Here is a 13,734-nt window from a genome sequence, read left to right as displayed (position 1 = left end):
CCCCCGGCGGATTCCAGGGTTCGGGGGTTTTTGGTAATTCTATTTTGCAAAGGAGCATGATAAAACCTCTTTTGGTGTTTTGATTATTCTTGTAATCTGTTTTCCATGCGTATCGGTGTGCTGGGGGCGGAGGGAGAAGGGAGGAGGAAGGGAACGGGGTGTCCTTTGAGGAAAAGAAGGTCTGATTCAGTTAAATCTGCCTGCAGCGGCGAGAACCGTCAGCCGACCTCTTGCTCTGGGCTACTTATGCATAATGCATCACTGATCGTTAGTTTAATAACCAGGCTTCGCATGCGCTGCATTGAGCAACTAAACTCCTGAAATATGAAACAACAAAACACGGCTATGATGAAAAGTGAATCGTGAGAACCATTACTCACACACGAGTATGATGCGAGAAGCTTCGGCACTTTGTCTCCTTCGGGGCGAGCGGAATTTATATGCTAAGAACCGCAGCTGGGATTCGTCAGCGGTGCAGTTTATCCTGATGCTGATGCAAAAATAAACCTGCAAGCCGTGTGTATTGATCAACTGTACCTCAGAGGAAGGCATCGAAACAGAGTATCCAGTGTGTAATGGATTCTCATGAATGCTTTTGACTTCTGTCACATACAGTACCAAGATTCATCATCTTTCTTTTTACCACAAAAGACCACGAACGCTAAAATGGTCACAATTCATACCATGACATTTTTAAGAACAGAAGCTATGGCAGGAATTCTTGATGCGAGGCCAATCGCGGGTTAATATTAATGAGCTCATTCTAATACATTGAATGTTTTTACAGTTACAACCTACACAGGGACATGCATGGCGGCATATCAGTTTGTGTGACGTATATGGAAGGAGTCTCTAGGGTCAGCATAGTGATAATCAATGACTATTTTTTTCCAACATGATGGAACAACTGTATGTAGTTATTATAACACAAGAGAAAAGGGGAACAGACCTGTTTCGGAGACGTTCAAAAACATTATACTCCTCGTTATTCGCTATGTTGCATTAATTACGTGAAGTTGAAATGCTCTAATGTATATGTGGTGATAATAAAGGCTTCCATGCCCCCAATTTCATAACAGTCCTATAAGATTAAATTTCTACTCTCTGTGTTTTGGGGCTGTAAAAGAAATCTAAACCTTTGGTGCTTGGACCCCTAAAATAATGGGGATTAGAATCAAATGCAAAATGGCACAAATCAAGAGATTATAATGTTAATTACATTTATGTGTTAAGTGCTTGTTTTACTGAAATTGTCATATTTATTAATGCGTCAATGTATAATGTATAACAGTGTGAGAATAATACTAAACTCAACACGGCCTTGAATCGTGCCATGTTTCAATGACACGTTTGTTGATTCTGAAGAAATCTTTTCATGTCGACTGTCATCTTGTGTTTGTCTGAATCGTGAGCTAATAGATTTCTCTGTAGTGCCTTAGCTCAAGAGAAAGCCTCTGAAATACTGATCCTGAACGTTACCCCCAACCCCCCACCCCGCTGAGACCCCCGTGCACTTCTCCTCCCTCTTATGAATATGGAAACGCTCCCTGCTGCAGTTAATAGCCAGGATGTGAAAAATGGATTAGATTCGTGGCCTCCGGCTGATTCCCGCAGGACTCTGCCGCTAATCAACAGCGTGAAGCTTCACGGGGGGGGGACAGGGGTGCTTTTCCATCAGACGGCTCGGAGAAAAAGACGTCGACGGCAGAAACGATCACGTTCGGAGGAAATAAAAGAGATACGCAAAGCGCTGATAATCTGAATTCGATTCAACAGTCTCATATCTTGCCTTGTGATGTGTTATTTCTTGTCTTAAATGCTAACCAGTTGCAAAGCAGCTTAGCATTGACAATGTAATGTAATGTAATAAAGAGCTTTTCTTTCCACAGTCGATCTGAAAAAGCGCCTCTTGTCTCCTCGCTGAAATCCTTTTAATGATGGTACAGAACACACACACACACACACACACACACACACAAAATCAGTGCCTGCAGTAACGTATCATTACAGCAGCTACATCGTGTCTGAGCGCTACATCGATTCAGGAATGCTGTAATGTATAGAGGAGATGAGAGCACTTTTAGCATTTGAAGGAGACATTTCCAAAAAAAAACATTTCCAGATTTGAGAGATTCCGTCGTTTAAAGACCGAGATCTGACGGATTCGCTTCGAGAATGTGGTTGTTGATCAGGCTTATTTTCTCTTTGTGTTTCTCTCTGTAAATATATATATATATATATATATATATATATATATATATATATATAAAAAATGTGTCTCTCTGTTTCTCTCTATATATCATTTGTGTCTGTGGGAGGGAGAGTCACACAGAGTAAAAGAGAGACACAAAGAGAGAGACTGCATAAATCGTTGATCTTATCGAGAAAACATTCGTATCCCTTCCTAAACAATTATCCATCGACACCATTTAGGAGTTTCATAATAAGGCTTTTAATACCAGGAAAAAACAAACACACACGCGCGCATACGCACACATGAAAATCCTGTAACTTTTTCCTGTTCCTGTTACTATGACAACAAATTTTTGATATAAAGAGCCATAATCTCCAGCAACTTTAGATCACACCACACCAAATTACAGAGATTTACAGACTTAATCAGGGCAACAATTATGTAGTGGCAGAATACTCAGATGCTAAAAGTGTGTTCGAATGAAAAGCATCTGATCCTGGGGAAAGTGTAAAAGGTTGCTCATTTTTCCAGGTGATAGAAACCGGAATAGCAAAAAAGCAACGTGAGCCAAAGACTCGGCTTTCTTTTGATAAGATCACAGGAAAATAAACAGATAAAAACACTTATGAATTAAACTAGAATGGCAAATATAATGCCTTAAAATGAACTCATTAAAAGATCGCGCTTTGATAGCGAGCCAACACGATGCTAGCTGTTAAATTAAACTAACCAGCACCTGGGAATTGAAACACAATGTAAACAAACAGCGATGATGAAAAAAAGAGACAAATCTATAGTTATCTATAGTTAATATTGCACCAGGGAGCTGCTCAAACGTAATCACGTCATACACACGATCGACACATGACTCCGTGCGAGTGCGCAAACATATTCGATTTTTCAGCATATTCCTGAAAAATATTTCATTTCCTTCCATAATGGGTTTCTGAATGTGGCCATTACTCAAACCGTATAAACCAGAGTGATAATCAATGACTGTCAGTGTGTGTTACTCCTTTGCTAAAAGCCCGATCGTCTCACGCAGAGACTCATGGGAGTTGGAGTTTTGTAGCATGAGTGCATGTGGCCTGTCTGTCAAATGCTCACTCATCTGAACAACAAGCAGCTAATAAGGACATAATAACCAAACAATGTCATCCTGTATGTGTGTGTGTTTGTGTGTCTTTCTTTTTCCTGTAATTTGTCTCAGTCTCTCTTTCTCTTTCCTCATTACTTCCCCTTTTCCCAGTCTCTCTCTCACTCGGTCATCCAGAGTGTTTGTGTGTTTCTGTCTCTCTCTCTTTCTTCCCCGTCAATCTTCTCCGTCTCTCTCCGTGTCTTTATCGGTCTCTCATTTTGTCTCGCTCTCTCTCACTCTCTCTCTGTATTCATCAGTTTCTCATTTTTCCTCTCTCTCTCTCTCTCTCTCTCTCCTTCTTTTTCAGTTTGTCTGAGTATCTTTCGGTATGTCACTTTGCCTCTCTCACCCGGTCTCTTTCGATCAGTCTTCCTATTCCTCGTGTTACTTACTCTCATCTCTCTCTCTCCCTCTTTGCAGTGTCTCCCGTTTTCCTTTTTCTGTCTTTAGCTCTCGTTTTGTGTCTGTCTTACACATCATCTCTCTCTATGCATCCCTCTCGATTTCTGTGTATATCTCGGTCTCTCTCTTTCTGTCTTTGTACCTTTTTCTTCCTCTCAGCCTCTTTCTGTGAAATTCTTATCAGAGTAGATGGCAAGGTCTTGCTCGATCCGTGCGTCTGTGTGTGTGTGTCTGGTATGCTTTTTCCCTTTTTTCTCCATTCTCTTTTCATTTCTCTTTCCACCTCTTTCAGTCTTTTCATCTCATTTGGAGTCACTTGTTCTTTGTGCTCCTGAAAGTTGAGAATAGTTTCAAAACTGTACAAACTGATTACCTAAATTTGTCCATCACAAAATGTAAAAGGTTTTCCATCTGTCTCACTGTCTTGCAGTGGCAGCGTGTTGAGTAAAGATCATAGCGTACCTGCAGTTAGGCGGGGGGTCCAAAGTGATCTCGGCTAGCTCCTTCTGAATCCTGCAATGCAACAACAAGACACATTAGGGGCCATATTCAATCTGATCTTGAAGACAGTAATACATTTAAATGTACAATTCGATTTGCGTTCAATGCGTTCAACTAGCGTATAGATTTACACCATAGTCGACTGCTTCGCGACCAAATGAACATCTAAAAGAAACAGAATGATCTGTCAGGAAATCTCCAGGCTGGAGAGAGCTTTTATTTGTCTGATCTAAAACAGGACTCCCAGGTGACTGAGGTATACGGAGTTCATCGGCTCTGCTGTGTAACCACTTGGCTTCTTTTAGCTTTAACTCAACCGTCGTATTAATATCTTCACAAAAAAGTTAGCATTCGTTTGATTGCGAAACAGATCTCTAATATCAACCGCTTTGGGGACTGTTTGTAATTTCGTCCTGCTCGCTTCAGGGGAAGGTCAGAAATGAAACACCAAAATAACGTCCTTGACCACTTCCTTTTTTTTCTTCCTAAATACAAGATTGAAGGCTTTTAGAAGGCAATGATAATGATGCTAATCTTGTTTCAATGGTACAAACTGTGACGACGACAATAACATACAACGTGTTTACGTTTGCAGCATTTGGAAGACGTCCTTGTCCAGAGCGACTTTGTGATTCGAACTCACAACCTTCCAATCGGTAGTCCACGTTTCTCACAGGCTTCACGTTCCATTTCTATTCGTATTGCATCACATACCTGCATCACAAGAACTGTTCTATACGTAAACCGCTAACATCAATGGAAACGGCGTATATTGTGTACATGTACAAATAATTACGTAAGGATTAAAAAAAAAAAAAAAACACTTGAGGAAAGATTGTTTCAAGAAAGAATCGAATGACTTGGTGATGTGAAACGACTCACCATGACTCATCATTTTATTATTTCAACCATTTTCTCATTTTGTTTGAAGTTGCTAAGATAAAAGAATACAGCTAAACAAAGCGGAAGACGCAAACCCTCTCCATCTGGAAGACGTTTTCCACAGAATTTTCTTCAAAACAAATCACTCTGATGTCTAATTACTGGATGTTACAAGCATTTTGAGTGCTCCTCAGGTTGACCTGCCCTTACTAGACAAAACAACAAACAAAAAATCTTGTAAACAAAACAGTCTATAATTTATTCCCCACAGAAGCTAGAGCTAATAATAAGAAGCTTTACAATCCATTTGATTTTCTCTCCCCCAATTCTTTGCTTTTGTTTCTTTATTAAATCCATCAAATAAAATGCCAAGTGTAATAATACATGATATTTTTGCCACATTCTAATAATGATTTTTTATTATTTTTTAATCTGTATGATGACTCATAATCCGTGCTCGGTTTACAGAACCGCATTGACAGCTTCATTACCTAGCGAAGCCTCATAGTCTGTGCTTAACATAATGATTTCAAAGCGTCACATGCAGTAAATCACTGTTCTTGACAGCTGAATCCTACTGCTTACGCTAAAAAAAAGCTCAGCGGGTTCACGAAGGATCGGAGTGACGAATCAGAGGAGTGGGGGGGGGAGTAAAAAGTTAAATAAAAAAAATACTTTAATGAGAAAAAATAATTTTGTTACATCAATATTTCATTTAGATTTGACTATGCTTTATATAACTATAGAATGATTTCCTTTAAAAGCAGCACCCTGTCCATCTAAAATCTGTGTACAATATTTTAAATCCTAACATCGACAAAATCTCTGAAAATTGATTTACAATCCAAAATTTTCTTTCTTTTGTCTTTATCACTAATGTTTGGTTGTGTCAGTGTTCAGCACTGAACGTCTTTGTCGTTCACTCCAAGAATGCCCCTTTTCCACCGAGGCAGTTTGAGTGCTGGTTCGGAGCCAGAGCCTAATTTAGAACCAGTTCTTTCTGTCTCGACCGCCAAAGCACCGGCTCCAAACCAGGAAAAGTGGTTCTTATGTAGCACCAAAACGTTGCTGGTTTAGACTTAAGAACCGCTTGTATCAGGGCCTGTGGTCGGGGCTACTGTTAACGCATTTGATAACGTACCTTAAGTATACTAATGTTTAATACATTTTTACTTTACCGCGATATGATACATTATTAGCACACATGATAGTAGGTAGCTACATGCTAAGGCTAAATTTGTTTCTGTGTTAACGATAAAATAACGTAATGTACTTTATCGATTACAACCTCCGTTTATACAGATTACACGGAGCCGCGTTTGGATGCCAATGTAGGTTCGCAAAGCCATGAGCATTAACAGTAAAGCAACATCCGCCATTGTTGTTGTGTTTGTGTTTGCCGCTGCTGCGCTAACGTTGCTGGGACACGTGACACGTATACGGTGACGTCACACTCGGCGCTGTGATGGCTCTCTAGCCGGTGGAAAGGCAAACCGGCTCTTAGAAGGTTCGCCAGTGGAACCAACTTTGAACCAGCACTAGCTCTGAACCAACACCCGGTTCTTTCCAGTGGAAAAGAGGCAGAAGATGCTCAGGACTTTAAGAATTTGTGCTTTGTTTTTCAAAGTATTTCTGGTTTTATCTAGACTACTAGGGGTGAGATATCCAAAGAAAGAAAAAATCAATCAAAATAAAAAAAAAAATGCTGGGTTGTTTTTCCACAAAAATTTTATATTTTAGAAGATTTAGAAGATTTTATATACATTACATTTATGGCATTTTGCAGACACCCTTATTCGCTACGATTTATTTATTTATTTTTTTTTACAACTGTGCAATTGAGGATTAAGGACCTTGCTCAGGGACCCAGCAGTGGAAGCTTTGTGGACCTGGGATTCAAACTCACAACCTTAAGTATATAAGTAGTGCAACACCTTAACCACTAATGAACCGATAATGGTAATTCATTCTATTCATATTTCACATCTTCAACTAGTAAAATTTTGTGTAAGGTTTATCCAACAGGCGAAAAAAAAAAAAAAAAAAAAACACGTCTCAAACTGAAAGCCAACCTCGTACCGACTCGCTTTATATAAAATTTGTTCCTATGAAATAATCCCTTCGTTTATACTGATCTAAAATGTCGCGTAAGCCAATTTCTATACTGCCGGCAGAACGGAACACCAGTTTAGTGGTTTAAAGGGATAATAAAGCACTAGGCAGTTTAACAAGTAAAACGTGAAACCTGGTATCATTGCTAGAGATTTATCTTCCTCCGCAAAGTCCAGTTCTTCTTGTTAGTAATTTGTATGGCTCTTAAAACATACTTCAAACAGGATGGAAGCTATTACAGAAAAAAAAACCCTTTCGGACATTTGACCTTGCCGATACCGTGACTCTGTCTGAATCAATTCCAAATTGGAATCTGTTCATCTTCTAGTTAAAGTGATGCGTTTAAATAAATCCTACAAAACATTCAAACACTCGTTCTTGACATATCGCTTTAACGAGGACCAGAAAATACCATAAAAATGTCGTTCTTACCCTCGGGGTTGGCTGAGATGAGAGCGGGGAGATGGTGAGGAGATTTTTTTTTTTACCAAATGTTATTTATGTAGTTCTGTGCACATGAAATTGATTCACGAAGCATTTTAAAATAATAATTTCAGCTGTCAGATTATGATTCGACTTCCATTAGCTTTCATTCGATTTGGCGTTCAGCTTAAGAGGCGGTTTTTACACAGTGGCACCACATTCAATATGTTGTTAATCAAAGTGGCTTTTATGTCACGCACTGGCAGCATGCAGAGAGGATATTTAACTCCATTCTACCAGGTGATATCAGACATTTTCTATAGATCATAGATCGCCAATAGTAGTCTACTTATAAACCAAAAATACTGGTGAAACAAAACAAATTGTTACGTTTCCCTGAGTGTCTACTTTCATATAAGGTTCATACTAACCACCTCTATGTAGTGAGATGTTACAAAGACACTCAGTGCTGAACATGGACACAAAACAAACAGCAGCAAATTCCATTTTTTTAGCCTCTGGTACGGTAAAAACGAGCGATTTAGATGTACAAGTGGAGCTTAGGTTGAGAACGGCAACAAGAACGTCGACTTCTCCTGAACCAGAACAGATTTCACCTGTTTATAGAATCAGGATTACTCAGTACAACATCAAGTATGAAAGCTAACCTCTTGGCGCTGGTGGACAGTTTAGCTGCAGTTTTGCTTGAGATTTTGGTCTCTTTCTTCTTGGGCTGTGCCGGCTCACGCTCCTGCTCCGGAGGAGCCGTCTCTCTCTGCTCGAGGTCCGAGCTCCCACCGCTCGTGCTGGGGCTGTCGTCTGCTCTCTGCACCTCGCTGGACATCCTGGCCCTGAAACAGAGCAACGTCTTGAGCCACAATCTGTGCCACCGGACACTGAGTCCCTTTGAGCTACGGTGTCAAGAGGATCGTTTATCTCAGAAACTGTCAGATCAAAGTATCAGATATTCAAGTCATATTTTGGAGAATAAAAAAATTTAAGCAGTTAGTCATGAATTAATAAGACTAAAATTGATGTTTGTCATGTTATTCAAGAAACCAAGGGCCTTTTTACACGTGGTCAGTTCATGTGTTTTCTCTGATCCGATAGCTATCTGATTTGTTAAAACTGTTCCATTTACATCAGGCCACATAAATGCGTCTCGGCGAATCGGATATCGATCCGATCTTGCTACTCCCGCACAAAATGCAAATATATTTCACCTCATTTAAGGGATAATTGAAATGGAGCATGCTTTGGTGTGTGCGGTTTTCAGAATGCGATCAAAAAGAAGACGAAAAAACTCGTTACTACAGTTATGCTACAAAAAACAGTGTTTACTGTTTGCTGCATTTTCGCTGGCGGCAGCAGCGCATTTTAAGACCCGACGAGACGCCTGGGTGAAAGATCACAGGCGAGTGACGTACTTCGGTTTGGGAGGAGTACTGTATAGCGCTGACGTATCTGGCTTGAACAACCACATTCATTTACACCTGTCCAGTTTCATCTGAAATGCATCCCAGACCACCTCCTGAAGTGGTTCGAATGATCGGATTTATATCAGTCTCGAAAACGTTTCAGAGGGCATTTAGACCTGGTCTTTTTACGATCGGATAACTATCTGATCACAGAAAGTGCATGAAGTGACCAAGTGTAAAAAGCCCCAAGAAAAGAATAAAAATAAAAACTCCTCTGTCCTGAAACATTTCCCTTGCAGGAAACCGTATTGACCGACATCGGAGACTCCTTCCAAAAACGTTAAATAAACAAATTCTCACAGAAAACTTCACCGTATCACCACGACACTTTTATTAGTCATATTCGATTACGCCGATTCTCCACCATACGAAATCATCGTGTAAGATAATTTATCAACACTCAGCAGCGCTTTCGCAGAAATATATTAAAACCTCTAGAATCGTGACTCACTTAACATCGTCTTAACACCTAGAGGGATTAACATTAAGTGCCATTCATCTGTCTGCACTTCCACTCCTTTTGACTCGGCCCTTAACAATCGGATTAAATGGAATTTTCTCTATTAATAGTTGATTACGCAGATAACGGGCGTTGGTGTCATTTTCCAGTGAGCGCTGCCTGAATGGCTGGTGATTTATTTCCATTTCAGCGCCCTGGGCTTGCTGAATTCTTTATACGCTGACTCCTTAACGCAAATCCCGCCATGATTTCTGCACAAGAGATCATGTTGTGACTATGAGGAAAAGTTTTCCATCTGTTATTTATGGAACGGCCGTGACCTGGCCCCAATCGGCTCGCTTTCAGGAGGTTTTCAAAACGGAAACGAGGCATTAAGGCGAAGACTGGAGAGAAAATATAGACTGGTGTGTGAAATCTTTACAGAATATGGATGAGGGAAAAAAATCAGACTGAATCAAACGGTATCATCGAGATTGTTTTGATTCAGTTACTGAACGTTTTTTTCCACAAATGAAGTCAATCAACTGACAAAATGAAAACCTATTCTCTATTTTCATATCAATCTTCTGTCTCAATTAATCAAATGATTAGAAATCACCTAAGTTCAGTTACTGCTCTGTGTCACGATATTTTATGAAGTCAGAAACGATAGTCCTGGTTTGTTGTAGCTGAGGCACTAAATTCGAGTAATTATAGCAATTTTCCAGTCAGAAACATTTTCTCTACATTTTTCCCCCTCAGGATTTTGTGTATCGACAAATAATGTATCTGATATGCTAATGTAAAATGAAAAAATGGCTGCTAATAAAAATAGTTGCCGTTTCTATTTCTATCAGCAAATATAGATAAAGAGATGAAAAAAAACCACATCTACTGGCACCTGTGGGAACTGAACACACATCCTTTTCTTCTCAGTGCAAAACACTTCACATGTAAGACTGGATTTTGCCTTAAATTGTAAAGGATTTATTAAAATAAAAGTAAATAAAATAAAATAAATAAAAAACAGAGTCTACTGAAATTATTTTTGCTCTAATCGTAATGAAATAATTTTTTTTATCGTAGGAAAATCGGCAGTTCAATGTTCAGGAATACACACAGGAATATAGATATAGCATTATTTTATATGATTTAGATAGCAAAATTGTGGTCAGAATTTTAGCTAGCTAGTATTTTATGGAAGAATTTACATCCAGGAAGTATTGTATATAATCTTGTGCCTGCACATTGCTAAAACTTTACATAAACATGTCTGTGCGTGTATGAAATCAACGATGCGAATGCCAATGTTTCAGCTGTATTCAAGCTTTCTTTCTTCTTTTTTTATATCACGTGATATGCTTGAGTCTTGGTGCAGATGAATAAAGGCCTGTTAAGATGAAGTCACTTACAACACAGCTGTTAAACAGCTCAGACTCAGGAAACTTTCACACTGCTAAAACTTCAGCCACTGAAACTGCAACATGACTGCAAGATAAGCAGACAGACAGACAGACAGACAGACAGAGACAGAGAGAGAGACAGAGAGAGAGAGAGAGAGAGAGAGAGAGATAGAAAGAGAGAGAGAAGGGGGGGGACAAAGACAGACAAACAGACTGATGGACCATCTTAAAAAAACAAACAGACGGAAAGGCAATAACAGAGAGAACAACAGACCGAGAGACAAACAGTCAGACAGAGAGATGGACAGACAGGCAGACAAAGAGATGAAGATGAACAGGAAAATGGACATTTGAAGAGACAGATAGAATGAAAGAGATAGACAAACATGCATATAAACTGACTTGGAAACAGACAAAGAGAAGGAGGACAAACAGAGAGACAAGACAACAGATAGACAGACAAACAGCCAGACAGAAAGACAGAGATAGATAGATAGATAGATAGATAGATAGATAGATAGATAGATAGATAGATAGATAGATAGATAGATAGATAGATAGATAGATAGATGAACAGAAAGACAGACTGTCAGACAGACAGATAAACAAACAGACAGATAAACAGATACACCGAAGGATAGACAGACAGACAGACAGATGAACAAACAGACAGACAATCAGATGAATGGTCACACTGAAAGATAGACAGATGAATAGACAGACCGACTGGACAGAAATTTTCCTCATCCTGAATACTGAACTGTGCTGTAAACACAGCCAGTTATGGTCGTATGATAACGTACGGCACATTTGTTTGTTTTCCTGCTTGAACACACCTCGCACAACACCCCACCTCATTAACACATCTTTTACAAGGTTAAAATACACGTGTCAGAGCTACAGCACGCACTACAGCGTAGATTAAAGGAGCAGATCGGAAAACACCGGACAGGTGGCCCTGAAAAATCAGCGCTGCTTTCTGTCTGTGGTGTTGGGTGAAAAAAAAAAGAACTACGCTAACAGAATGAGAAAAGAAGGAGGGGGTGTGAAGGCTGTCAGAGAGAAACAGGGGAACATAATTAGCAGAGCAGGCAAACGCAGATCCTGTTCATGTTGCCAGGTCTGGTAGTGTCACCTCATAATGTGAGACAGGTTATCAGTAGACAGGTTTTGTCAGTAGAGCTGACAAAATACCAATGGACTGATTTAACAATATTTCTTGTCACATTGTATGACATAATCCTGATCAAACCTTGAAATCTGTACGCCGTAACGTGCGATAACGAACAACAGACTGAAAAAAATGACATAAATCTGTTGGTTGTTTGGTATTACATCCAGGTATAATAGTAGCAGGTATAATATTACAGGTACAATAGTAGCAGGTATAATACGTATAATATTACAGGTACAATTGTAGCAATGCTTTGTCAGGTGAAGAAGTGGAGTTTGTAGTCGTTTACGGTTGGGTGTCTGAGAACAAATGTGAGCTTGAGGTAAAAAAAAAAAAAAGACATCTTTTTATGTCCATTGGTGAACATTATTTTCCTTTCAATGGCCTTTAGACAAACAGATTTTAATGCACATTTCTTACAATTTTTACATTACATTATGCATTTTAAAACCACCGGTCTGAATTCATGACCAAAGACATAATTAAAACATTTTTTTTTTATTCAAATTGGTTTCACACTTATCACATGATCCCAGAGTTAAAGTTTGGGGTTGATTTTTGTGTAATGAGCCATAAACACACAATCTGGCAACTCTGCAATGCTGATACACCGCTGTAACCTGCATCATGAGCGACTGGTCCAAGCCAAATAACGCAAACAACCGAGAAACAGCTACGGGTTGCCATGTTGTTGAAAATCGTAATCTAGTAATTGTAATTGCATTCTGTTTGGAAAAATAAATCTTTAGATTTTCTGATTTATATACAGATACAAAACTCTGGTGTTTTTGTTTTAATAATCATTAAAAATGATTATTAGTTTAAACAGAGGTGTGTTCTGGCAACCCTGCGAGCAACCAAAAAACAGCACGAAATGACCAAAGTGGTCAGCATTAACACAAAGGGACTCAGGTTGCCAGATTGTGCGGATAAATTGCAGTTTAGTAATTGTTCTAAATCCTTTACAAATGAATTCCAAACATTTCATAAGGCTGTAATATGATTATGTTGCTATGATAAATACCTGAAGGTGGGTGTGGCTATAGGTTTCCTCCTCTCTCCAGGACGCAATCAGTGTTTATGCAAATCAATCACTGTTTATACCGCATGGCCTTTCGGGAGTTATTCACTTTTTTATGTTACATGCAGTTTATTTATCTATGCCTTCTTATATCTTTCGAAAACTCATAAACAACCCTAAATCTGATCAGTCGTTTTGTGCACGGTTTGTTGTTTTACCCTTAGCGATATTCTCTATTCGAGGAAAAGTAGCATATTAAATGAGGAGTTTGTAGCGATCTGGCAACACCGCGGGAAAGCCAGGCTCGTCCCGACCCACACGCATGTCCTCGTTGAGAGAAAAACAGTTTCGCGAGACATTTATTCACTTTTCACGCGCGTCACGAGCACACCGGGTGGCACGCAGTCACGTTACCTGTCGAGCCGTCGTCGACGTTCAATCCGAAGCGCTTTTGTTTGACGGTAAATCGCTGTCCTCGCTCGGCCGTCCGCTCGCCCTCGTTTCCTCGCTGTTTAACTGAAGCCTGTAAAAAACCGATAACAGAAAGCGAAGCAGGCAGACCGCCTC

General features: G+C 39.5%; 1 protein-coding gene and 1 long non-coding RNA gene across 3 annotated transcripts in view; one reads left to right on the top strand and one right to left on the bottom strand.

The window, feature by feature from the left end:
- The window catches only part of LOC113649773, a 17,972-nt gene extending 16,070 nt beyond the window's left edge, over window positions 1-1,902 (top strand). Inside the window, exon 3 of the long non-coding RNA XR_003442225.2 lies at window positions 1,432-1,902. This is a non-coding gene — a long non-coding RNA (uncharacterized LOC113649773). The remainder of the gene's footprint in view (window positions 1-1,431) is intronic.
- The window catches only part of ube2e2 (ubiquitin-conjugating enzyme E2E 2), a 26,081-nt gene extending 12,347 nt beyond the window's left edge, over window positions 1-13,734 (bottom strand). Inside the window, exons 1-3 of one of the 2 annotated variants that reach the window (XM_027157724.2) lie at window positions 13,582-13,734; window positions 8,321-8,503; window positions 4,197-4,247 (exon numbers count right to left, since the gene is read on the bottom strand). In XM_027157724.2, coding sequence (XP_027013525.1) covers window positions 4,197-4,247; window positions 8,321-8,496 — 227 coding nt within the window. In that variant the 5' untranslated portion in view covers window positions 8,497-8,503; window positions 13,582-13,734. Of the gene's footprint in view, window positions 1-4,196; window positions 4,248-8,320; window positions 8,504-13,170; window positions 13,405-13,581 lie in introns of those variants that run through there. The other variant, XM_027157726.2, reaches the window with a different exon arrangement.

The sequence above is a fragment of the Tachysurus fulvidraco genome, chromosome 25 (genome assembly GCF_022655615.1).
Source record: "Tachysurus fulvidraco isolate hzauxx_2018 chromosome 25, HZAU_PFXX_2.0, whole genome shotgun sequence".
Taxonomy (NCBI): domain Eukaryota; kingdom Metazoa; phylum Chordata; class Actinopteri; order Siluriformes; family Bagridae; genus Tachysurus; species Tachysurus fulvidraco.
The sequence above is the reverse complement of the archived record's forward strand: the minus strand, read 5'-3'. Positions and strand labels throughout refer to the sequence as shown.